We start from the raw sequence: 27125 nt of genomic DNA, 5'->3' as shown, positions 1-27125 counted from the left end.
ATTTTAACCTGTTTCACAGGGAGTGGATAAGGAGACATTCACAGCAGAAGCTGTTTATGTAGCTTTAAAACTGAGAGAAGAGGGACCCATCCATCCCAACCATCTTGCCTCAAACCTGAGTTGATCCCAAGAAGCCAATTTTGCCTTCTGTTCCAAGCAATCTAGAGAAAGAGGAAGCAGTTAGCCATGGCACTGCATGCCTGCCTGGCCAGAGTGCTGCCCCCCAACCCATCTGTTCCACCCCAGGGTGGCAGCTTTTCCCTGCCGGCAGCTGCCACAAATAGTCCCAGAGCTCAAGGGGAGAGAACTGTACTGCAATGTTCCATGTGCTGTGTGCAGAAACAAGTGTTGTGTCAGTGTTTAGCATTTCCTACTTCTTGTAGGAAATGTATTGTTAAAAAATTATATTAACCTTTTAAAACAAAGAATTTGAGTGCTTAAATCTCTTCTATATGTATGCATTTGTTACAGATGTATAAATACATGTATTTGTTACAGATGCCCTGTAGTTTCCATTTTTAACAACTTCTACTTTTGAGAAAGCAGAGAAAGAGGTGGGATTTCTCAGTAGCAGTTCTGAGATTGGCATTGAGTGCTTGACTTCAGCTTCTGAAATGTTACTTAATGCAAGATGGAAGCTCCATTCCCCCTTCTTGCTGTGTACTCAGCTCTGACTGCTGCTCGAGAGAACTGAGAAGCCAGTGTATTGCTTAGTTTATTATGGTTGCACCTAATTTCTTGTTGATGGTAGAGAGAATACAGTTTTAAATCTAGAACGAAAAGCAAATTGTTTCCAGAAAGAATGTAACTATGTCTGAGTGGCTGTTTTTTTCCCCAGATAACTTTTCTCCAGAAAGTGTTAATGATACAGCTAAAGAAACTTGCTTAAACTGGTTTTTCAAGATTGCTTCAATCAGAGAACTCATTCCCAGATTGTATCCTTTGTCAAATGAGACTCTCAGAGTGTGTGAGTGTGGGTTTTTCGTACACTTTCTCAAAAATGAACATGTTTGTTTCGATAAAACCCACGGTATCTGATGTTTATACTGGCTTTGTTTTCTTTGTTTCAGGCTGTCTGTTTTGAATGTGCTTTTGAGTCATGTTTTGTAGTAAACCAAATGCTTAATTATTGGCTCTGAGCAGTGTGGCAGCAATAAAATAGAGATGATGTATGAAAAATTTTGAGCAGAAGCTTGTAGATAAATTGTAAAAATCAGCAAAATGTAGGGACATTAATTGCAGAAGGCATTGAAACAGTTTGTTCAATATGTAGTTGGTGTATGTTTGTTTCATGTTTTTCAATGGTGTGCATCTTAGTTTTGTTCCTTAACTTGGCTTCAACTTAGTTATGTGGAAGCAGCAATACTGAAGTGCAATAAGTTCCTGTCCAAAACGTAAGAATAATGTTAAGTGTGGGAAGGAAGTGAACAGGCTTAGGAACTAATTCAAGGAGTTAAGCATAAGAATTCTGTGATTAATGGTGGGTAAGGTCTCAGTATATCTGAGAAGAAGCAGTACTGAGAGGTTTTGGAATTTTTAAAGAGAATACCATGGAAAACTTCAAATTGAACTGTGATATGATTTGAAACACAATCATGCTTGCAGTTTTGGAATATATGTATAATGGTGATATCAGGATGTCACAAATCCCAAAGCAAATTGAAAAACAGTACCTGCAGATGGTGGAAGGAAAGGAAGATTGCTGAGGTGAGGAGTGTGTCAAAAAGACAGGCTAGAAAACTGAAAGGAAAATATTGATATGCCATGTTGGTAGAGACAGAGTTGGAGAAATCATTTAGGAGCAATGAACCATTATCTATTGAACACCCTGGTATAAGTTGAATGTGTTGCCAAACGGTGTCAGCTGCTGAGCAGAGAATGTTCCTTCCCATGTAATTGTCCTTCTTCAGTTATATTTTGAAATGAGTGTTGTAAGCCAAATTGCTACTATAGTGACAACTTTATTATCCCTAGAAAGCAGTTCTTTTACTGGAATTGATGGGCCCCATCTCCAGGCACAAGTACAGCTCTGTCAAAAAGGACCTGTGGGAAAATGAGACATGCAAGGAGTTCTGCCAGTTCTGCTTTAAGTGGCTGATTTCTCACATTGAGTTGCAGCCTTTCCATAGCTCTGCTGCTCCTCCAAACTAGAGGAGGAGTTTTTTAGTTGTATTTGTTTTACTTGTAGTAGCAAATACTGCAATTTGAGTATAGGATATATGTTACTGTACACATAAAATTTTACTTAAGAAATGAAGTGTTTTCTTTGATAAGTGTTTCTATAACTCATGCTCAATTGTTAGTCTACGAGGCAGCTACTGAAGTTATTGGTAGGTGATATAATTCTGTTATCAACTGTTAAAGCTCCTTTTCTTTTCTGAAAAATCTTAACAGGGGGATTTCAGAATGTCTCCCACGGTTAACATCAATGATTAGAGGAATTGGAGATCCACTGGTTGCAGTCTATGCAAGAGCATACCTTTGCAGGGTAGGCTGTCATTTAACTCTTCTGGTCTGTATCAAAGATTTACTGCAGCTAGAACTGCCACTGCTTCTTGTAACTGCTGCCTTTATTTGAAGTAGTCAGCAGCCGTCCCTTCTAACAAACAAACAAAAAATAAATTGCAGAATAGGGAATCTTTCTTTTAGTATTTATAATAAGAATAATTTTACGTGGTGCTGTAGGCTCTCTGCATACAATAGGCTGTTGCAATGTGCTGGGGTAGACACTGGTTTCATCACTACTTACAGATACTTGGAGCTAATGTTAGGATAATCATGTTTAAACACAGCTGTAACTACCTCAGGGTAGTTGTTAGTGAACATATCTATAATAGTAAGCCAGGAAATAGTCAAAAGCATGTGATTCAATGCTCTTTGTTAATTTGATATGTGTGACTTTGATGTATTCCTTCAGAAAATGCGTTTTTGTCTTACAGTTGAAGGAGAGTCAAAGGTGATAGATGCCGATAAAATATTTCTCTCTCTTTTAATGCAGGTTGGGATGGAAGTGGCACCACAACTCAAAGAAAGCCTGAACAAAAATTTTTTTGACTTTCTTCTAACATTTAAACAAGTAAGCAAATAGGGGGGTTATTTGCAAAATCAGATAAATACACTCCTTAGACAAACTGCCACATACTTTTTAAAAGCCTTTGAAGTTCTTAAATCTAGATTTAGTGGTCTGCCTGTATCTAGATATAGTATGAGACATTTTACATACATTCTGATAAGTTGAAACTGCTTTATTCTGCATTTTTCCAGACTTGAATAATATTTGTTCTGAGCTTGCAAGGAATGCTTCAGAATATCTGTGTATATTTGTGATACTGTCTGTTGTCATTTCCAGTCATATAAAAACTTTGTCCAGTTTATCATATCTCCCATTAAATACCTTTTCACAGCAACATATTTTCATCCTTTATTTCAACAGATACATGGGGACACAGTTCAGAACCAGTTGGTGGGACAGCGTGTGGAGATGCCTTTGTATTTGACCCTCTACTCTCCTGCTATAGACTGGATTTTGCAGTGTATTGCATACCATGCTCCAGAAGTAAGTAAGCAGGGTAATGCTTAATGCTAAAGAAAGTGTTGTGGTGAAGAGTTAATTTTACCTATTAAAAGCCCCACAGTCAGCACTTACATGAGTGTGAAAGTGGGTATAAAGAGCCTACATCCGACTGCCTGACTCTGGTCTTCTGAACAGGAATAATGTTTGCTTCCACATAGCTCAAGTTTGACCACTTCAAATTCATAGGCAGTATTCCTGTTTGTTTCTTGCTGTCCTTTAGCTAGTTTAATCTTTATGTCCTGAATTCATTAGTTTTGTCTGTTGTACAGATATAAAAATGATTTGAGTAAACTGTAGCTTTGGAATTGCTTAACACAGTGAACAGGCTGTTTTAGTCTCAGTCAGTCTGGTTTGCACTCTGGCAGAGCTGATTATCTTCGCCTCTCCTGCCAGAGATAACTGACCTGGCTGGCAAATAGGGATTACTTGGAGTAATGGCATGGCTGAAGGATCACAAATTTGACTTTCATAAAATGGTGGTTTTGATTAAAATGCCACCGTACCTATTCCAGGGGGTTTTCTTGTGTTGTAAATGCAGGATAAGACAGGATTACTGGAATGTATTGGAAAGATAATTAAAACAGCTTTTAGTAGATTTCACTACAGTAATTAAAGCTGAATTTATTTGCAAAATCTCTAATCACTAATTTTAATATGTAATTTTTCCAGGTTCTGCTTACTGAGATGATGGAGAGATGCAAAAAATTGGGGAACAAGTAAGTGTTGCACAATGTAGAAGACAGGAGTCTGTAAAGAGTACCCGTGAGTCCCTGTAATAAAGTTCTCTCTCTCTTTTGGAAACAGTTTGGTTGCATAGTATAGCTTTCATTCTCCCAGTAGCTTACTAAATCATGATTATGAACATCTGTTTTCCAGAAATGAATTCTAAAATATGGTAGATTACTTGTAGAGTAAAAGATAATTAGTTTAATTTGGTTGCTGCATTCTGGCTCCTAACCCAAAATTTAGGATATGTAATGTGTTCTCCATCAGCCATGTCTCTGATTCGAGGTTGTGCTTCATTTTTCTGTGTTTCCTTCCCTTTTCTTCCTCCTCTCCTCCACTGGCTACAGTCAGCCCCAAAGTGCATTTAGCAAGGGAAGCTGTAAAGCAGCTGGCAGCCTTTGGAAGATGGTAATATTTAGGCAACTGCTTTTTTCAACATTAAAATTAGTATCCCAAATGTGTCCTAGAAGTTTATGTGCAGGCCAGTCACCTTCAGTGAGTAGTTCAGGAAGATGGGCTGGTCTGAAAGTTTTAGATGTACTTGCTGAGTTTTGTGAATGCAGTTTGTCCTCCTGATGGGCTACTCTCTGCATTTTAGTGGGTAGGTGGGCTGAGTTCTGTGAAAGTTTTCATCTACCTATTTTTTTTCTGATGTGCTTTACACAGCCCAATTCCGCAGCCACTGAGGAATTTAGATGAGGAATGCCAGCATTCTGTGACTGAGCTAAGGAGTGTGGGGGAGAAGTGTGATTTTAAAAACGTGATGTGAAGGTGGTATTGTATCAGAGTGTATAATACAGATAAAAGTGATTCACATACTCTGTTGTACTAATTATTTTGTATAATCAACTTTTGTAATTTCTCACTGTAAAGATGGGCTAGGTGCCTCCTCTTTGTTCCTGTTTGCTCTTTGAAAGAAGGACAAAATGTTGAGTATAATGAAGGGTTTTTTTAAAGTAATGTTTTTGGGACATGTCTTTTTTATTGGGAAGTTGAATAATCCAGTTTAGATGATCACAGTAGCTTTATTTTAAAGTGGAGTTCTGTGGTTTTTTTCTTCTCATGATTGTCAAAATATTACAAAGCAAGAAGCATCAGTGTATAAATCTTTAAATAATCTCAGTATGTTCCATGAGCTACATTGCAACCATCTAAGTGAAAAGTGACAGCCTGTTCTCTGTATTGCAAAGTGAACTGGAAGTACTTGTCTAATGATAAAATGCAAATTCCAGTCCAGTTGTGATGGGAGCACTAATGCTCAGGCAGAAACACAGAGGGTGCTGGGCTATTTTAAGCGCTCCGTAGAATTTCCCTCCAGGTAAACTGCCCTGTGTTCAAACTGTCTGCTTCAGACTTGTGAAGGGCACGGTGTTTTATGAGGAAGCTTCTGCCCTAACTCATGGCTGAGTAAACTGAGTGTTACAGCACTGCAGTGAGTTCACTCTTCCATTGGTGACTTTGGCTTCGTAGTAGCACAAATATGTGTCTGAATGATTAATCATAAATGTCTAAATATGTCATTGCCAGTTATCATATGATCATGACTGTTTGGATTTATTTTAATCCTAACAATACAGCTGCTGGAAATGTGGCTTTTATAATGCTTATGTAATTTAATTCAATGAGAAAAATTTCGATGGGGATTTGCCCTCCCTAAGTAGTCTTCTGAACTGTGGTAAAAAACAGTAAGTTCCTAAATGTGTCATCTACTCCTGATTTGCTTGATCTTTCTATTAAATTGATGCTAAAATGATGGCTTCAAAACCACCTGTGTGGAACAAGTATTCTACAGGTTGGCTTTATGTTTTCTTGTTTTGCTTATGCACCATTAATCCTCACCCATGCAAGCTTGATTTGTAGGGAATTTTCCTTCCTTATCCCCTTTCTTTTAAATTTGCAGTAGATGCCGGACAGTTGTTAGTCTAAGAAGTTCAGAGTAATGTAAATGCAGGGACAGCCAAATTTGAGTTGATGTTGAGCTGTATTGATCTGTGCTGTGTTCATTGCAGTGCTTTGCTGTTGAATTCAGTAATGTCGGCGTTCAGAGCAGAGTTTATCGCTGCGAGGTCGATGGACTTCATTGCCATGATTAAAGAGTGTGATGAGTCTGGATTCCCAAAGGTAAAATTTTGTATGTAATTTGTAACAAATCCTTTTTTTTTGCCTGACAAGAGTTCTTTGTGCTCTAGTTGCCTATGTAGTTTGCACATCACTCGATGAAAGGTGGTTTGATCTCAAAATCTTTCTGCACAGTGTACCTGCTAGAGCAGTGTTGGGTCATGCATCTTCTGCTTTTAATTTAAAACTTCTTGTTAACTTCCAGCATCTCCTCTTTCGGTCCTTGGGATTAAACTTGGCATTGGCTGATCCTCCTGAAAACGATCGCCTTCAAATATTAAATGAAGCCTGGAAGGTTATAACAAAGCTGAAGAACCCACAGGTGAGTTATTGTCTGTTCTGTTTCACTGCTGATTCTGGGTTTAGGGCAAAATTGTAGCCAGTTGTTCCATAAGCATATGCTTAGCATGGCACTGTTTAGCTTTTTTAGATACACACAGTTGCAAAAAAATGTGATGACTGGTAACACCTTTATATGATCTCTGCTTTTCTTAGCTCTACTGAAGCACAGCTGAATTTTACATAATGTAATTTTATATAAGCAACTTCTGAGTCTGCATGAATCATTAACCTCAGGAGTTAATTTTTTAAGTATAATTTTTGCAAGTGTATTTCTTGTAGCCTCCTGTAAATATTGGTAATCACAAGACACATGTATTTCTAGGATTATATCAACTGTGCTGAAGTGTGGGTGGAGTATACATGCAGACATTTTACAGTAAGTGAAAATTGCTTTGTTTCATTTGAAGTTTTTCTGGTACAGACTAAGTGGCTGTGTTAGCAGGTATTAGAGATGGAGAAGCTTTGACTATTCCATATAAGCGTGTAGGATTTCAGTAGTGAATGAAAAAATGTGTTTCCTTTCATGAAAGAGGAATAGGGACAAAAGATGCAGCTTTGTAGCTTCACCACTCCACAGCACTGCATATTTCTTATCCTTTTGTTTTAATGGCAGATGGACCAATTTAAGTAAGGATTTACTGGAGCTATGGCTAAAGTTCCTGGCTTAACTAGAGCTCTGTAAAAAGCTGATTCTTTTGCAAATGGAAATATATTATCCACCTCAACTGATGTTCAGGGACTTGATTTATGTGCCGATTTTGTTACTGTGTTTTGTAACCTTGTTTTTCGCCACACAGAAGCGAGAGGTCAATACAGTTTTGGCTGATGTTATCAAACACATGACCCCTGATCGGGCATTTGAAGATGCTTACCCACAGGTAAAGGACCTATTTTGCCAAATCTCTAAAAATCTGATGTGCATTTTCTTAAATGAAATTAATTCTTAAACATTACTGATGAATCTTACCACAAAATAATTATTTTTAAACGCTAGCTGTAATTTGGGAAACCTTTTGGGACACTGTAATGCTGTGATTTTTTCCTCCTTTTTTCCCCTGCTCATCAGTCTTTTGGTTCTGAGAAATGCTAAACCTGAATGATTTCAGTATTTAGAAGTAGCAAACTCCTAGAAGTAGTTAACTCCTACATCAACAGTGGTGTTTGCTGAAGGAAATTAGCAATCGTGGTACACTGTTTAAACAGAAGTAAACCATAAAATAATCCATCTCTGCTTGGCATTGTTAAGGCTTCAGTGAATTATTGTGTGCAGTTCATGAGACCAAATGCCAGATGAGATATGGATTAGTTGAAGAAGGTTTTTCTGGTTACTTGGAGGGTAGATAAAGTGCCTACAAAAGAAGATTTAACAAACTGGCTTGGGGTTTTTTTGTTTGGTTATTTGATTGGAGTTTTTAATGCAGAGAGCTGAAGGACATGGAGACTCTAAATTGAAAAAATCTGCCTAACTATGAAAAGTAAAGAACAAATAAAACTTGGGCAGGCTGGTCAGCCTCTGTTCATATGGGTTCTGAAGAGCATGTTGGGAAAGCGTGTAGGAACAGCATAGCTGTAGTTTATCTTGCTTTGTGGAAAGAAATTACATTGATGAATGCTTGAAGTGCCTTTCAAAACAATTTTTCTGTGAATAACTGGAGAATAATAGTCTCTGGTATGGATAGTCTTAATTTAACTTGCATTACAATAATTTTCCCTTTTTTTTAAATTATTTTCCCCTATAGCTGCAATCAATTATTCAGAAAGTTATTACCTACATCTATGACTTCTCTCTACTTTTTTCAGTGGTAAGTAATACTCTGTTTAATAAATTTTTAAGAACTATTTTGCTCTGTTTCTGCAAGAGAATTTACCTGAGTGGGATATTTAGATTGTTTACAAGTTCACGGAATGGGAGGACTTTTTATCAAGTAGGTAAGTGCAGAAATATTCTGGGAGCTTTCTGCTGCTTGTACTTAAATATTCATTATTCCAATTCCAATTTTCTGTACTTTTTTTCAGTAGGCTGTTAGATTCTTTGAGTTTCTTTGTTACTATGACATAAATATTTATTGGTTTAGTGTGTTGTTTGGTAACATACCTAATTTTACTTGTTTATGTATTTGTACTTTCAGGAGAAATTCTTGCCATTTCTGGATATGTTCCAGAAGGAAAGTGTGAGAGTGGAGGTTTGCAAGTGCATTATGGAATCTTTTATTAAGTAAGTGGAGACTGTTGAGGTGAAATGCACTCTGGAGGGTCTGAGAAATTTATTGAAAGATGGCTGGGGAAGAGTCAGTATATAAGAGACAGGCCATTTAGCTGGTGAAGGTGTTCCAGGCTATGGGAAAGAAAAGAGAAAATTGTCAGTTTTGTTAATCTTTTAGTCGACTGTTTGCTCACAAAGGAAGCTGAAATTGAAGTAATTATATTGATGCTGACTTGCTGTGGGTTAACAGAATAGTTGTTCTCTGAGCTTTTTTTTAAATCTGTGTTGCTTTTGTTGGTTTATGAAATTTATTTCACATTCCAGTTGCTGTGACAGCACAGAACTGTTGCCTTGGTGTAATGGAGTATTGCCACAGTTAAAAATGAACGTAGAAAATGAAAATATCTTCCAATATTGTAAAAGTCAGACAGTCCTTTTCAAATAATTAACAGGTTCCTTGAAACATTTTTTAATTTTCACCTTCCCTTCAGGTATTTGTATTCACTGCTGAGCCCCCTGAGCCTTCTGTCCCTTGGCCTTTGCTCATATGAGAGATGCTGCGGCCCCTTAATCATCTTAGTGGAGCTGCACTGCACGTGTGCCTCTGTACCTAAACGTGACATTTATCCTTCCTGGCTGTCCCTAAGTAGCTGAGAAATTACATTACATCTTGGTAGATTGAGGATTGCTTTGTTTTGATATTCTTAGATTGCCTCAATGTATCACGTCTGGCTTGCTGTGTCCCTTAAGGAGTCAGATTCTGTGGCTTGTGTCCCTTAAGGAGTCAGATTCTGTGGCTTGGCAGTACAGCTCTGTGTATTAAGATAATATTTCTTGACTGGCATTTGCTGGAATTTTGCATCTATTAACCACGTGATCTCTGGAGTTCTGTTGGTTCACCAATGAATATAAAATTTGTGTAGTGTCATACAGTGCTGGCAACGGGAATTATACATTAAATCAGTGTTATTCTAGTAATTGTTTTTCATTTTGACAGAGCAGGATTTTTCATCACTTTTTCTAAAACACTTTCTAGGCATCAGCAGGAATCGACAAAGGATCCTGTTATACTCAATGCTCTTCTGCATATCTGTAAGACGATGCATGATTCTGTGAAGTAAGATTAACTTATACTAATAACTATCATTTATGCAAAGTTTGGCTGCCTGGTGTAGTTTCACGTTTCTGAGGCTGTTTGCTTCAAGGTGGATGAAGACATGAATCCGATTAGTGGTGAGGGAAGAACTGTGCAGTGAAGTGGCAGCATGTACCATTTGCTCTTTAATTGCTGCTGTGTTTTAAATACTGAAGCAGAATTTTAAGAGGAAAGTAGCAACGGCTTTGTAGAGTTTTCTAGTGAAGCAGAGACAGTACACAATCCAATCTTAAAAATATTTTATGAGTGAAAGCAGAGTAATCTTTGAGCTATAGTGAATAATAAGCTATTTGTGAGATTCAAGTGAATACGTAGCTCCTAAAGCACAGATTGCCATACTCAATTATACCTTTTTTGGGCCACTATTTTCAGCCATTACAAATCTTTAAAAGAATATCTAGGAACTTGTGTAGGGGAAGCTAGAACCAAGGAGAAGTTCTTGAACCATCTGTATCTTTCCTCTAAATCCTTCTCTTCCCTTTTCCCCTTGTCTTTGAGAGCTGAGGTTGTTAGAGATCCTGGGTGCCCTGTTGCACTGTCACTGTTTCAATAGCCATTGTGCAGTGTGGAAGATGTTGTGGTTTGTAGGTAACTTGCAAAAATCACACCAAAATCCTTGTTTGATTGAAAATAGAGCCAGAATCACAATGCTCTCAAGAGCACAAATCTCCTCTTTTTTCCTCTTGAACTGGAAGGGCACAGTTTCTTTTGGCACTCTGAGCCCAGAGCCTCTTAGTATGGCAGATGCTGCAAAGGAACTTATAACTTTCTCGGCCTTGATAGGCCATGAATGCAAGATTTATTGCCAATAAGGAAGTCATATTTGGCATGAAATTCCAATTTATACCAGCTAGAGTGCTTTATTTTGGGTCAAAGCACCTTATTTGGCTGTATGTTGCACTAAAAGCCACTTCAGCCTTTAAATAGAACAATGTATTGTACCTAAACCAGCTTATTAAGAAAAGAAATAAAGCAGTTTATGACAATCCCTATTTGGTGCTGCCTCTGACATTTTGCCAAAACAATTTGATAGTTTACTGGGATTTTTAAAATCCCTTAAACCAGCAGTTCCTTTAGCTGAGATAAGGTGGTGTACATAATTGCCTTGGTTCTGTTGGTAAATCACCATAAATTCTAGGGTTTTTTTTAAGTAACTCCTGCATCTATTTTTGCATCCTGGTTCAGGAAACTCCCAGCCCATTGTGTGGGGCTCACTGACCCCCATAACAGCTGTTGGAGGGTAACAGCCTTTAGACTGGTAGGAGTCTCATTCAGAATTGAACTGGAAACCTATAACTGAGCTGGAGATCTCATTACAGGCCTTCTGAGCCTTTCAGAGCCCATCAGTTGACTCTTTTGACTGGCAATGCACTAATGAGCTAATCATGCTGAGGTTTTCTTTCCTCCTTTACTGAATTTGTATAATAAAACTATTGTTCTCTTCCCATCTGGTGTCTGAGTTGGAAATTGGTAACTGATATACCAAAGGTCAAAGCTGGAGCCAAGCATATAATAGTAAGAGGATTAAATTGTATTAGTTAATTGTTTAACTTTTTATTCATCCATTTTCAGTGAAACGGGTTTGATTAACTGGATTTTCATGTGATGTAAATTTGTTTCAAATCAGATTTTGGACTCTTGCTATAGAATAGGTATCTGTGATAATCTTGAAAAGAAACTTCTTTTTATGTATCACTTCAGTTCGTACTAAAACATCAAAAAAACACTGTAAGAAGGTGATGTTAATTATCTTTTAAATTCCGAGGCAAGGTTAGTTAGAACAAAAAGCCCTAAACAAAACAAAACAAATCCCAAACCAAACAATGAGCTAATGTTGTTTTTAAAATAAATACACTTTACATATACTATTTAAAGTTTATTTTAAAAACTTTACCCCTTAAATAGGGTAACTTTCTTCTAAGAATAGATTTACTAGTTCCTTTAGGCTTTTGGAGTCAGTTCCTACTCAAGTTCTCATGTTGCAACACAAGACTGAAGTCATTTGTTTGCTACAGTAAAGAACATTAGCTTAGCTTCCTTCTCCTCAGGCCCAAATCTGAATTTTTGTAGATCTAAAGACACTTTTAGCAATTTTTACTTTTTTTTTTAAAAATCTGGAATTTAGTTTGGTGCACGGTTGACTTGGTGATATTCATATTAAAATTAGTTTTATACATAAGGTTATATGAAATACTATGTATAATTTGAACCTTTAATAAGTAATATTCTAAAATTTACCATACAAATTTTCTCTTCCAGTGCACTAACACTTGAGGATGAGAAAAGAATGTTAGCAGCTCTGATAAATGGATTCATAAAAATGGTGAGTGCCAGTTGTGTGCAACTGTGGGGTTTACCTTGGAGCTTGGATTTTCCTGAGATCCCCATGAGGAACAGATGCCTGTGTGGCTGAATCAGAGCCCGTGTGTCTGATGCAATATCAATGTTTAAAGTGCATACATTGTTAATTTCATTGTATTTTCTGCTATTTTTGTAAATCTCCTGTAAAACGTAGCAAGGATTTAAAAGTTAAACAGCAATTGAAATCTTGTCTATTATAGCATCAGAGAGGTCACTGATTTATCTGAATGAAGTTCCACTACCTAGCTCTAAATGGAACCAATACCAGCTTTAAGAAACACAAAATAAATATGACTCGTATGTTATTCTTATCTCTGTTTATCTTAATTTACATTAAATTTAATGTAAATTAAATGATAATATGATAATGATAATTTGTATCATTAAATTAGTAATACCACAAGAACTCCAGATCTTTTGCCTTGAAATTAGTTTTTAACCCTTATCCTAATAAAATCTTCTGTGGTTCTCTGTTTTTGAGATGTCAGGGTTTTTTAGGGAGACTTTGTCAGGCTTTTTTATTCTCTAACCATGTACTCAATGCTTGGTTTTTCTTTCCCATCCGGCTGACAGGCTCTGTCTCTACTTGTCCTCTTTGTTGCAATTCTATCAATTTGATCTAGATGGTTGTTTTTTCTTCAGCTATAATAATTTGCTAATTAATGTGCTTTAGTATAGCTTTGCTTTATTAAGCTTTTTATACAGTATAATATTGTATAGTTTCCTTTAGGAGGATTTCTCACATTGAATAAAATTTGATGTGGCTTGATAGTCTTGGTTTGGGGGGGGGAAAAATCCCATAGCAGCAAAATGACTAGTTATGAATTTTAAACCAGCACACATTAAGATATGAAGGGAAAAGCAGTTGTAACAGTCATCCCTACAGTCAGTCTTTTTGTGGAAAAATTTGTATTTCTAGAGGAGTTTTCTTGAGACTGAGGAAAGGTGAAGACAGTTGTCTGTAATGTGAGAAACAATCCTTTGTTTTCTGGTGCAGTTTCTTTGATCTTTCGCTGTATGAATTAAATGTAAATTTTATTCTAATTTTGTAAAAAAAATCTTTTGCATATGACTTGGAAAATAATAAATAATGCAACCTTTACTTCTATTAGAAAAAAATTCCAATAGAATACATAAACATAGACTGCCTGGAGACTGTTTCTCATGGAAGGCTTTTAATTGACAGCTGAGACACTCCAGCTGACAGCACTTGGATTTTTTTAAATCTAGAGGGTTGGAAGTAGTGTGTTCTCACACAAGGGTTGTTTTTTGACTTCTTTCTGCCAGAGTACAAGGTTGCAGGCTTTTGCCATACTATATAAGCAAGCATTTATTAACCAAACTCGAGGAAAACCTGCTTTTCTTTCTGGTTTATCTAGTTAGGAAAAATGCTATTTTCTCTTGGAGGCCCTTCCTCAACTAGAAATTACAGGAATCTGAACACAGATCCACAGATCTGTTTCTGATTTTCTGGAGTTTTTTTTGTTTTGCCTTTTAAATATGATCAAAACGAGGTCTTTGTCCCTTTTCCACAAAGAGTCAAAAGTTCTGCTGGTTTTGAAGAACGCTTTATAAACCTAGGACTTAAATTTCGTATTCTTGATAAATACTTGGTCTGTAAAGTAGAACATCATGTGGAGTATAGACAAAAAACCCACCAGTAAATCTTTCATGTTTCCCTGAAAGTTAAGGATTGCAGAAGGTTAAAAGGACAGAGATTATCCGGGTGCTATTTTGTTGTTACTGGTGGGTTTTTTTCTTACCAATATATGTGGATTTTGACTTCTGAATATCTGTGGTTAATCTGCACACACAGTTTTATATATCTTAAAGTTAATGGCCTACGATGGTAAAATCTAGGGGGTTTTTTGTCTTTTCTAGGTTTCATTTGGCCGTGACTTTGAACAACAGCTGAGTTTCTATGTTGAAGCCAGGTCAATGTTTTGCAATCTGGAGCCTGTTCTAGTCCAGCTGATTCATGTAAGCCACAGTTTATCTACATTTCCTTAATAAGTGAGGATATATTTGCAGTTGTCCCATTCCCTGCTTAGATTATATGGCAAAATAAGTCTGAAGTATTTTTATCACGTGTTTATAAAGTAAACTTTGATCTCATCTCTGATTTTATCACTCTAAACACTCTGAAGGTCTTGCTTGACAGGCACGCATGGTATCATTGCAACAAAGAAAACGGGCTATCCTACAAGAGATTTCATGTCTAATAAAATAAATGGCCCTTTTGTGCATTCAGAATTTGAGTTCTCTCTTTTATAATCCTCCATCTAGGAGAGATTAGACTGTGTCTGGCTGCAGATTCAGGCACAGCCCTGCTATGATTGGGAAGGTTAATCCCTTTTCTGTATTGAGTCACAGGTGAGCATTAGCTGCGTCTGATTCCTTTGCAACATGGTATCTTCTCTTAAATATTGTTAGTGTTTTGGCTTTTTAATCCATGTGTTAGCTAGAAATCACTATTATTATGCTAGGAAAGAGGAGACAGCACTCTAGCTGGGAAGCAAAGGATAGGCTAAAGGCTTGAACAAATCAATAAGTCTACCTTCACAAAACAAGTCATATTTGCTTTAAGGAACAGTTGCTAAAATTCTCCAATTAAAAACTAAATAATACAGTGAGGGCACCCTGTATCAGAGTTCCTTTTGACTCTTGCTGTTCTCTAAATGCATGCAGTAAAACATGCAGTTTGTTATTTGCCACTGGGACTGTGCATTTTTCTTCATGGTTTTCTTTTGGTTTTTATGTGTAGTCTGTGAACCAACTAGCAATGGAAACAAGAAAGGTGATGAAAGGAAATCATTCCAGAAAGACTGCTGCATTTGTCAGGGTAGGTCTGACTAATAAACTTTGAGCCTGCTTTCTTTGCAGAGAACACTATTTGCTGCCACCTAAGTTTATGATTTTTGAAAAACTAGTTTGTTAGTATTTTTTGACACTGTTTGTAGTCTCATTTTCTCTTGTTACCATCTCTCTTTCCTCTCTAAAGCCAGATGCTGCCGTTTAAGAAAAAAAAGACCCAAACCATCTAATAGCAGCTTTGTGTTGAAAAAGAGCAGCAAGATTTGACTCCCTCTCCAAAGGAAGGTGCATGGGAGAGCTGTTCGTGTGAATTCTAGAAAGCTCAGCTTTTCAATTTATATTTGAAATAAAATAGCAGATTTCTGTGTAACTCAATCACAGAGAGAATGGGAGATGGGGTAAAAAATATATTCAAACTTCTGTCTCGCAATATCAGAGTTGATATGCTGAAATCAGTATTTGAATTTCAAATGCAGGGCTCCTTTCGGCTCTAGTGCCTCTGAGTCTGTACAGATATGGTCAGATGTGCTTTGAACTATGCACAGGCTGTGCCAGATGCTTGTGTTCATTTCTTCTAACCTGAAATGTAGCAACCAGGGTTTCTCCATCTGCACGTGTTGGGAAGCTGTTTGCATATGCTGCTATTAAAGAGCAGACTTTTGTTAACGGCAGGTGCCTGGACAAAGGATGCTGGGGTGACACTGGCCAACTTCCCTGTGCCTTCCTTGCTCCATGCAGCTGTTTGAGCTGTTCCATAGGCCTGCAGCTGTTTGGGCTGTTCCATAGGCCTGCAGCTGCAGCACCTTGGGCTGGATCTGCTTCCTCCCAAATACACACAAGGCACCTGCTTTGGCCAGTTTGCCACACGGTTTGTCCCTGAGGACAGTAACCTGCTTTTCTAGTTAGCTTTTGGTCTTGAGCTGCAGGCTGGTTACCTGAGGAGAGAGGATCCCTCTGAGCTACAGTCATGGTGTAGGTTTTGAGGTTATCTAGTAATAATAACAATAATAAAAATATTTTTATAATTACTGAAATACTTGTTAGAAATTTAAAGTTGCTGATTTTGGGCTTCACGTAATATTTGTTTTTTATCAAAAGCCTTTCCCAAAACTGATCTACAGATTTTGATTCCTAATTGTTTATAAAATCAGTAAGGATTGCTATAACTCTGAGATACGAATTCTATTCATTTTAATTTTTTTTCATTTGATTTAGGCTTGTGTTGCCTTCTGCTTCATTACAATTCCATCTCTGAGCAGTATCTTCACACGTCTTAATCTGTACCTACACTCTGGACAGGTTGCTCTGGCAAATCAGTGCCTTTCACAAGGTAAGGCATGAATTTGTCTGTTTAAAGGATCTCTTATTTAAGAAATATTTCTAGCTGTGAATTGTAACTTGGTTGAAATCATAAATCATATGTATATTTATGATGTAATTAACATACAGCCCTGTTTCAGGCACTGTTAGAGTAAAAACTTGTCATATAAAGCAACTCTTCAATTCTAACACAAATCCTGTGATCTCAATAACCAAGTCAGCTGACTATAGTTAAGATAGTCCTGGCTATGAGGTAGGTTATCCTAAATTACTTAGGAATTTTGGAAAGCGTGGAATGTTTTTCTCCTGCATAATTATGCAAGCACTCTAATCACAGATGATGTGCTTTATTATAACTGTGGAAAAAGAAACTAGTTCATCTGTGTAGTAGTTCACAGCCTGACAAAACCCTGAAAGGAGCTGGAAAAGAATTAAAACTTAGGTCAAGAACAGCTGAAACTTGGTATTGAAGCAGATATGTGATAAATGCTTAGCCAAGAAAATGTGCCACTATAGCAGAGTGAAACAGTGGAGTGATACCAGATCATATGAAGGTTGAAAAATATATTTTCTTTTTTTAATCTAAATTAGTGATTGAACCAGGCTCTGAGCACAGTTTTCAGCCATTCTGTTAGCTCAATGTTAAGTAATTGGAAATTCTGACAAAATGTGATTTGGGGAAAAAAATGGGAGCTATTCTGGCACCAGAATGAGCATTAAGTCTGTATTGCCATTTAATATGATCTTGTTCCCATTCATGTCACAAAGGGAAGACAGTTACCTATTCCGAAAGTCTTCTCATACTTTTAACTGCTTGCAGTATTTTTCTTTTCCTTTTTAAAATGATGTCATTCTACTTTGTTTTGCAATTTTTAATCCTGACTTTAAATGTCTGCTCTCTGATGGTAAACGCTTTTCCTTTACATGTTTTCAGTGGGGCTGTGAGAGTAATAAATTGGATTGCTTTGCAACATCCTTTGTTGTGGCTACTATTAATTCTCTGTGCTTCTTCACGAGAGCTTGTTTTCCAAGCTCTGCATTTACCAGCAAGTTCCAGCTGCACAAACAAGCTGACTTAGGATGCTGATTAAGACTTTTTAGTGCAGGGTGACTGTTGTATTTCTTTGTTTTGAATCTGATGTTGCCCATATAGCAAAGCAGAGGGATTTAGACTAAAGCTGGCTGTTGTGTCCAAGTATGTTGTGCAAATAAAAGATCTGCAAAGTCCATTGTTGTGCAATTAGTGTTGTGCAGTTTCTTTGTAGATAACAGAGCTTACAAAAATTGGACTGGCTTTTTCTTCCCAGGGCATTTTGTTTAATTGACCAGTTTACCTTATCCTGTGTATCAATTTCTGTTCTTGTTGCTGTGTTGCAATGCCTCTCTTGTTGGAAGCAAATACAAAGCAGTTTTTCTGTAATGTTTGATCTTCGAGGATTATGCCCTGCCCGTGTTGGGGCCCACTCTGTTATTTAATAATCTTTGAATTTCTAAACTGCTTTTTCAGTACTTTTGTCATCCAAGTCTACTCTGAGTGAGACTCCTGGGCCCCAACAATTGTCCAGATTTTTCAATGTGAGAGTTTTATAAATGTGCACAGCTGTTTGACATGTGAGCACAATGCACTCACTAAACAATTACAGGATCCCCATCCTGAAATCTTTTATGGTCGCAGGTATATGCAAAGTATTATGAATTCAGTCTCTAAACTGCAGTTTTATTAACCACACTTTCCTGAATTTTAGACTCACAAGCTAGAGAGTGGAGCATTTGGTTCATCTCCAGTTTTATTAAAATGAAGCATGTGCAAAACTCTGGTGTTCAGTAACTCACTTCATTTACCAAGGTTTTATCATTATGCACTTTTTTTGCTTCCTTAGAAAAGCTATTTTGAGTATAATTTGTATTCAGAGACGTCACTTGCATGAGTAATTTAGCATGTGTTAACCAGTTAGGCACTGTCTTGGGACATTTTTTGTGAGCTGTCTTTCCATATGCTGATGCACTGAAGTCAGATAATGTGTCCTTGAAAGTTACTCCTTACACAGTTTAATCTGTATCCTAACTGAATGAGTAAGAAGAGGTAAGAAGTACTGATTAATTCATAACAGCAAATTTCAATCCAGTCAGTTTACTGAGTTAACTGATGCCAGTTAAGAGACCGATCTACTAAAACCAATGCAGCATGAAGTGAAGATTTAAGAGTGTGCAATTAATGCTACCATTAGGCCAGGAAGTGAAATTGTGCTTTGTCTGTAACCCTTATTTCATGCTGATTTGGATTAGCTTAATTGGTTTAAAATTGTGCAGAGAAATAAAACTGAAAGGTAATGTACCTGGTGTGATAGCTCAGTCAGCAGTGGAGCGTGCATGGGGGGAAGGGGGGTGTGTGCAATTGTCTTTAAAGATTCCAGCTGTTGTTTTTAACAAATTAAATTCTTGGGTTTTTCTTAATTTTCAGTTCCTATAGGAGAGTCTAGCTATTTCAGTGAGTTGAGTTTTCACTTAAACACATAACAAAATTGAGTTCCACAACTTCTGTTGGCAATAGGGAGATTTCTCTAAATTGCCAATGTATCTAACTTGAAAAAGGAGCAGAATTACATGTTGGGATAGATAAGGGGAATTAAAAAAAATTGTTTTTATTATAAAGAGGATGTGCAAGTCATAACAATAAATAAAGTTTATGAGTCTGAGGACTGCACTGATAAACTACCAACAACTGGAGAGCCACAGCTAATCTGCTTATAACTGGAGGAGTTTGGTTTTACCTCATTCCCAGTCTCAAGGGGCAGCAGTAGTAGGCCATCAGTCCTCGTGTCTTGCTATTCCCATTTCCTCTATCAAATCTGAGCCTTGCCTGCTGGGATTTACCACACAAATCAAGTGTTTGAACTCACCCAAATACTTCAGTATTAGAAAATTGTAATCTTTCTTGGAATAGATTTTCTTTAATACAATGAAATTGGGTCAGAAATGTGAATTTATAGGCTCATGAAATTCCAATCTTAATACACTGATGGATGTCTGTCTGAGCATGCTGTTCAGTATGTATTGAACATGACTATTGTCTCTTTTGTCTCCAGCTCCCAAGAGCTGCTTTAAGTAAAATGAATCTGTAATTATGTTTAAAATGTTTTAGGTGTTTTTGTTCTGGATGCATAGTTTGTACCTCTGGAGAACCTATTAAGAGCTCACCTTTGAAAAAGAGATTTTACAGAGATGGGCTTTTCATTTTTTTAACTGAACCACTAAACACTGCATGCTGAGAGGAATAAATTCTCATCAGTCATGCTTCCTGCCATGGGGAGTGCTGAGACTAAATTGAGATTAAATGCACGCTCCGTTGTGTCACTCCTCTGGATTTCTGAGATATAGGTATTATTTTAATTGCACATATTTCCTCCCTGTGGAAATGCTACTTTTGTCTGTCAGAGAACAGACAGCATGAGTTTTTAATTGTTGGTCACAGCATTCAGCAGGTGGGTGGAGATGACGTAACTTTCTGGTAATGTGTGTTAAGCAGCAGTTTTGTTTTAAAGGCTGTGAAATCCTTGCCTCACTTCAGAAGTAACATGCTGAGTGAATAGGGTAATTCAACTGATTCTATGTGACTAATTTTACTGGGATACTGTCAAATATAAAATTATGGAGTCTGTCCCTCAGACCAACTGCTGCAGACCTTTTTGTTTGGCAAATGCGGATTTTAATTCTGAAGCATACAGTGCTTAATACTTCTAGGTATTCATTCTGTTCTCCAATTGTAGCTGAAACACAGTTTCACCTAGTAGATTGCAAAAGTAATTTCTTTTCTACTGCAGAATATGTTACTTTTCCATGAATGTTCTCTAAATATGACAGGCTTCAGCCAAACTCTGGAGAAAGTATGGTATGGAAAATCTAATAAGTAATTTTAAGTCATAGTCTATTAATGTTTGAGAGTATTTTCTCAGTAGCATTAGATAACAGTTTTTAGTGTTTTTTCCTAATCTCCTAAAATCTTCATAGATCTGAAGATTATAAATAGAGAGAATTTGAGGGAAAGAATTTAGAGAAATAAGAATTTGAAGAGATTTTCCTGATTACAGATTTTGGGACTTCTTAGCAATTGCTTCTCTGGTGAGATCGGTGTATGTTCTCTCTGTTATGTTTTTAAATGCTGTTTTCCTTGAAGGGAGCAAAGGACCTTTGAGGAAAAGTGGTGAGATACTGTTTTCCTTACTAGTAGTCACTAGTAATGCTAAATGTTGCTTTATTTGAACAGAATTATGAATTGTACTGTTACCTGGGATTTCCATAGCTGGAAACTTCTCTCATTCCCTGAGCTTTGTGTTGTTCCTCTCTTTATCCCAGCCAATAGCTTTTCCATATGATGTGAGAGAGATGACATCTCTGTCTCTATAAGCTTTTCAGACTAGTATTTTATATCAGATTGTCAGTTCTGCAAGTCTGTCTAGCCCATGACATGTTTTTGAAAGTGTCTAGTAACATCTACTAAGGGAACCTACAGGAAACACTAATGTATAATGATGCTTCTTGGCTTTCAGCTGCAGGTGATCTAAATACATCCTTCAACAAAGCTTGTGTATGGACCATGGTGCTTAATAAAATAAATGGACCAATCCTTAGGAATTTAATTTTTTAATAAATCTTTACTTTTTGGCCTTTGTAACTTCATGTGACAGTGAGTTCCACAGTTACCTGTTAGCTGAATGTCTCAGAGCTTGCAGCTGATCTACAAGTGATACTGAGCAAAATTCAGTCATTCCCAATTTGTTTTCTTGCTGTCTATGAGATGGTGGAGTTGGTAAGTTCTGAAGAATTTGTTGTCAGTATAGTCTTTTCTAATAAGGAAACAGTTCCCTGCCTTAGCACCTTTTTAATCTTTTTGTCCCTTTAGAAATGGGAAGATCAGGACTGTATTTCAGGTATAAATGCACAACAGCTATATAAATGATACAATGACACCTCAGTTTTCCATTACTCTCCTAATGATTCTTATAATTGCCTTGCCTTTACGACAGCTGTTTAGGATGTAGTTTTCAGGAAACCGTCTATAATGACTCCAAAATCTTTCATGAGTGTAAATAGCCTGTTTAGAGCTTATCTTTCTACACTTATAGCAAGGGCTGTTTCTTTCCCTACATGCCTTACTAATATTAGAGTTCATCTGCTGCTTTATTGCTCAGAATCATGAGATCCATCTGTGATGCTTTGCACTCGCGTTCCAGACTAGTCTGCAAACATTGTCACCTCCCAGCTCATCATAAGGACATGTCTCTGCAAAACCTTAAGGAATGCAGTAGTCCTTTTGCTCCACTGTGAAAACTTTTTATTCCCTCTCCTTTCCCTGCCCACCCCATCCTTTATTGTTATGTATCCTCGTGAGGACTTTCCTCCCTTATCTTCTGTCAGCTTAGTTGCTTAAAGAGCCTTTTCTGTAAGGAACACTTAAATATTTTTTAAAATCCAGGTATTTGTATTGACTGAGTTACTTTTAAACATAAACTTGTTGGTTCTTTGGAAAACTTGAGAACCTTCTGAGGAATGGTTTCTCTCTGCAAATACCATATTGACTCTGCAGCCTTGTATCATGTTTTTCCATATGGCTGTTCATTTGATTTTTTTTTTTCACCTCATAATAATGAGGAGAAACCTAGTATTTACCTATAGCATTTATTATTTCAAAATTTCCAGTATTTCTAGTGGAGCTTTCTTTAGAGACTGCTGCTGATGTGTTACCTCATAGTCTTTAGGGATTACGTGGAATGCAGAGAGGCAGGCTGAAATTTGTGGTGTTTTTTGGGGGGGTAATGATGGTGTGTGTTGCATTTACTGACTATAACTTAAGAATAAAATATCTTGTGTCCAGTGTCCTGGCTCATCCTGTGTCATCTCCCTGTACACATCTTCCCTTCCACTTACACCTCTGTGTGCTGTTGGAAGTACTAAGGCCTTGCTAACAATCTCTACTCGAGCTATGCCTAAAACTGGCTCTAGCAAGCTTCATCCACATAACTACCTTTTTATCTGCAGCTAATTCATAGTATGAATTAACATAGTACATTCCAGTTCACCAAGCAGCAGGGCATTCATTTTCTGATATCAACTTTGTTACTTCAAATAATTCTTTGTAGTTTCTGGACTGGAAGTGATGTGCAGATAATTTTAAGATGGAGAATAATGTTCAGTCGTTCAAGGGAAATCCACATTTCAAAAATGTGGCAGAACTCTCACAGTGACCTCATTAATGTGAGGAGAAGGTGTTTCATATGTTTGCAATGCCTGGTTGTCAAAACAGTAATGGATTAATTCATTTAACAGAAAAACTAAGGTAACAAACCCCCCCCAATTGCTTCCCATTAATTTTTTTGCACTGGAGTACAAGGCTTCATTGAATTACCAGCATCTGTCAGATGTGGAAGCAAAATCTTCAGAGTATTGAATTAGGTTTGACAGTGTTGTAAGACATGGCAGTGGTGTGGAATGCAGAAGGCTGTGTATGGTCCCTGGTTTTGTCCTTTGGGTGGACTTAGCCTGGTGTAATTGTACCCTGGACTAAAAATAGTTTGGGTAGGTATGTCAAGCTCGCTCCCTTTTGCTCTTTGAAGGTGGACTTAAGGAGCTTAATTGTTTTCCCATCTCTGATGGCTTTGTTCCTTCTTGACTTTTTTCCTGCCTGAAATCCTAAATTTGTCCAGTTTAATTGGCTATCACAAATGCAGCAAATACAATGCAAGCTGAATTTTTATATCTAAAGAGATTGATATATAGAAATATATGGAGGTACATAAAGTTGTTTGTAGGTATAATTAAATGTGTCTGTACATGTGCCATCATGAGTATTGTCAACAGCAAAACATCCAACACCAATATCACTTGCTTTTCCTTGTGCAGGAGAGTATTTCTGGAAGTGCTGACTTGGTTATCCAAGACTGTTAGATTTTGTAGCCTGAAGGTCAGCATGTATGCTTGGGGGAAAGATTTATAGGATTATGATCAACCAAAATGAAGGAGCTGCTGTGAAAGGATAAATGTAGCGAAGCATGAAGTATGTTATGTTCGGAGCACTGCACAAGATATTAACAGCAGTCTGGGAAGGCTTCATCATGATGATTTGTTGTAGTGCACAGGCTGCTCTCCCCTTATCCAGTTTAACAGGGGGTCACTTTAAAAGCAGTGTCGTACTTTAGGCAGATAAGAAAGCAGCATCTTTTGTCAGAAGAAGCCTTTTTTTACCTCTTTTTTTTCTTTTTTTTTTTAATCAAGAACATAACATCATTGTGGTTTTTGATGCTTTTTAAGTGGTTCCTTTTATCTTTTGGAAGCCAGGAAAAGCGGTGTAGGGTTTTGCTTTAAAACATCTCTACAGTAATAGGTTTAAAAATTGACTTTTAAAAATACAGAGAAAGCACCATTGCATAACCTTGTAATTAAGGTAGTTCAGAGTTAAACACTGATGCTCATTTCATACTTCTTAAGAAAATAGCAGGTTTGTGACAACCTGTTTAGTGAACTCTTCTTCAAACTCAGAGCATGTGATGCATACTGACACCTTCCTGCAAGTGAATAGGGTGGTAGTGTTTGGAGGACAAGTAGCTTTCTGCAGTCTGTAATAAAAACCTTTGCATGAATATGCATTTATTTTTGCTTCTTATGAAGCACATATATCTTGGATAATGTGCTTTTAGTGTTCCAGCATAAAGCCATTTCGTGGTTAGCACAGATTGGCAGGACTCGTAACAAAATGAACATATTTTCCTTTGCCAGGACTAGCGGATGTACCAAAGTAAAATACAACTGTTTTGTGCTGTATTGCTTTTTTGACTTGCCTTGTTGCACTGGGGAGAAAGCAGGAGGAAAAAGGCAAGAAACAAGGATTAAAAGTGTGGGGCAAGAGCCCCCCAGTCTTTCCATTGTGCTGGGACAGTGACAGTATGTGGGGTTTGCAGGGTGACTCTGTGGCAGTGGCCAGGGACAGCAGCCACGTGAAGACAACCCAGGGGCAGCTGCTCTGTGACTGCCATGGATAGGGAAGAAAAAGATGGAAGCACAGCAGAACTTGTGGCAGCACAGGCAGGGCCTGGTGAGCCGTCTGTGGTGTGGGCAGGTCTCTCCTCATTCCAGCAGCACCCACCTGCAGAGGAGCCAGGCATGGTGCTCTTCCCAGCCCGTGTAATGAGGGAGCTCCTGGCTCTGGAGCTGCCCAGCCAGATGAGAAGGCAGTTCTCATTCACAGCAACGGCAGGAGGGCCAGAAAAGTAAATTGAATCAAATTTCAGTTTTTCAAAGTGAAGGTAAGAGGGTTTGGGTTTGCGTTAGGGCAGAAGTTTAGAGGAGAATGTGTAGGACTGTGATTGCTGGGAGAGCAGTAAATTAGGGTGAGGTATTAGCAGCTCTTCTCTTGCACTGTGCAGACTGATTGCTGCTCAGGTCATTCTTGTCCTGCCTTCTGAAGTTATTTCATAACAGGAGTGTTCTCTGCACAGACACGGGTACTTTGGTATGCAGACTGTTCTCTGAGGCACATTTTTCGTTTGTCTGGTCACATGTTTTTATTGTATGGTGATGTGGGACATGCACTTTTATTTTTTTTCTACCGAGACAACTGTGGAAGTGACAGCGATTCATTCACTTGTGCTAGAATGAACATCTGCTGCTGCTTTCCTTCCTTTAATAAAGCTCAGAGAAAGATTACTTACCTCCTTTTGGGTTGGCCACCTAAACTTGTATGTTGTTTGAAATAAACAAAAAACATTCTTTCACCTCAAAATAAATGTGCAGAATAAAAGGAAGTACGATGTGTGACAAAAAGGGTCTGTGTTCTAAGCACTGAAGTGTTCAGAAAGGCTTGAGCCCTCATGTGCTGAAAAGAAATAACAGTCAGAAGAACTACAGTTTTTCCAAAGCACATGTTTCCCTGGTATTCCTCATAAGCTTAAATTAGATATCAGTTGGTACTATATTTAGCAAATTTTCTTGGAGTCTCAAATGAATTTTTCCAGAGCAAGCTGCACTCTTGGAAATGTCCATGCCTGCCTGTCAGTGGTATCTCCATCCCAGCCACGTAACACCTCTTTGCTTTCACCAAGAACTCTCTTTTCTCTTTGATAAAATCTGATTTCATGGCCTTGGTACCTGTTCCTGTAAAATAAAGATATGGCATTAATTCAGAAGGATACTTTGAAGTATATGGCTAAACAACTGGAGTGAGATGTGGATACTTGGATATTCTGAAATGCAGCCAAGAAAGTGCAAAACAATGTTGCTGTCAGAATTTTTTTGTGAACTCAGCATATATAGGGGATCATCTAGTGTAAGAGGGAAAATATTGTTGCTTTTAATTTGTGAATATTAGTAACCCAAGGAATAGATGTTCTAGTGTTTGGAATTTTTATTTTTGTAAGATTAGAGACATAATAAAGAGTTATGAAAAACTTCTTACCAGCTATTTTGTCAAGGCCACAGTGGTGGATGGTTTCTCTAATTCCTGTATTGTGATTCTTGGAAAGAAGTCTTTTATCTAGGTAACCAGCAATACCTCAGGTTCTGGTACTATATTAATATTTTACTTTTAAATATTATAAATAATTAGAGAAATGAAGTTATCAGTACTTCCTTATAACTTTAACAGCCTTTTGTGAATGAATTGGTAAAGAAGATAGCACGAACCTTTTCTTCCTGCTTTGGATTCCCCATCCTCCTGGCATAAGCACTTCTTTAGATAAGTCAATTTTGATCATGTGCTAATTTCTTTATTATATATTATTAGTATATATTATTATATTAATATTTTTAATTATTATATGCATTATATGTGAAATGGTGGTCTCCTTATTTTGCAAAAGGGAAGAGTTATAATTTCAAAAGTCTTGAGTGAGGTGGGAATTTCTTTTGAAGAAACAGCATCACTTGAATTACCACAGATTTTGACTGCTGAGTCTTGAGTTTCTTTGCAGTTAAGCACAGGTTCATCTCCTGTAATCTGTTGGAATCAAACTCGGAGCAATCATTGGGCCACAGGCGCGACTGCCATCGTGGCTGAAGTGATAATGCAGCAACTCTATTTTTGTTTTGTAGCTGATGCTTTTTTCAAAGCTGCAGTGAGCCTTGTTCCTGAAGTGCCTAAACTGATCAGTGTAGATGGAAAGATGCGACCTTCTGATGCCTTCCTCCTGGAATTCCTTTGTAATTTTTTTTCCACGTTATTAGTTGTTCCGGTAAGTTGTGTGTGCATGAACAGCACATAGGCTGGTAGAATATTTTGACTTTCCTGCTGAAAAATTTAGAGTAGACTGGGCTTTTGGAGTGGCAGATGCAGTGATTAGTTTTCTATGAGCAAGGTGAAATGATTTGGTCGTTGGCTGCAAAATCAGTCACCCCAATGGAAAATGGGGAGGCAGAACCTGTGAAGGGGGAGGTGTCTTGGTAGCACCTTGCACTTAACTAGATTGGGGGTAGAATGAAATCTCACTGTCATATAATTGTGTAAACATCAACTACTGTTTTAT

At 37.5% G+C, this 27125-nt stretch overlaps 1 protein-coding gene across 1 annotated transcript in view; it reads left to right on the top strand.

Moving 5' to 3' along the window:
* VPS35L (VPS35 endosomal protein sorting factor like) overlaps window positions 1-27125 on the top strand; it is a 49248-nt gene that overhangs the window by 11875 nt on the left and 10248 nt on the right. The window contains 18 exon segments of the mRNA XM_027683959.1: window positions 839-935; window positions 1347-1394; window positions 2395-2488; window positions 2999-3076; window positions 3434-3556; window positions 4244-4290; window positions 6310-6421; window positions 6624-6740; window positions 7083-7136; window positions 7558-7638; window positions 8500-8562; window positions 8890-8975; window positions 10000-10080; window positions 12379-12442; window positions 14362-14460; window positions 15245-15322; window positions 16510-16624; window positions 26695-26834. Coding sequence (XP_027539760.1) covers window positions 839-935; window positions 1347-1394; window positions 2395-2488; window positions 2999-3076; window positions 3434-3556; window positions 4244-4290; window positions 6310-6421; window positions 6624-6740; window positions 7083-7136; window positions 7558-7638; window positions 8500-8562; window positions 8890-8975; window positions 10000-10080; window positions 12379-12442; window positions 14362-14460; window positions 15245-15322; window positions 16510-16624; window positions 26695-26834 — 1577 coding nt within the window.

Source organism: Neopelma chrysocephalum, unplaced genomic scaffold (assembly GCF_003984885.1).
Source record: "Neopelma chrysocephalum unplaced genomic scaffold, ASM398488v2 Primary Assembly neopelma1_65, whole genome shotgun sequence".
Taxonomy (NCBI): domain Eukaryota; kingdom Metazoa; phylum Chordata; class Aves; order Passeriformes; family Pipridae; genus Neopelma; species Neopelma chrysocephalum.
This window is presented reverse-complemented; position numbering and strand designations above follow the sequence as displayed.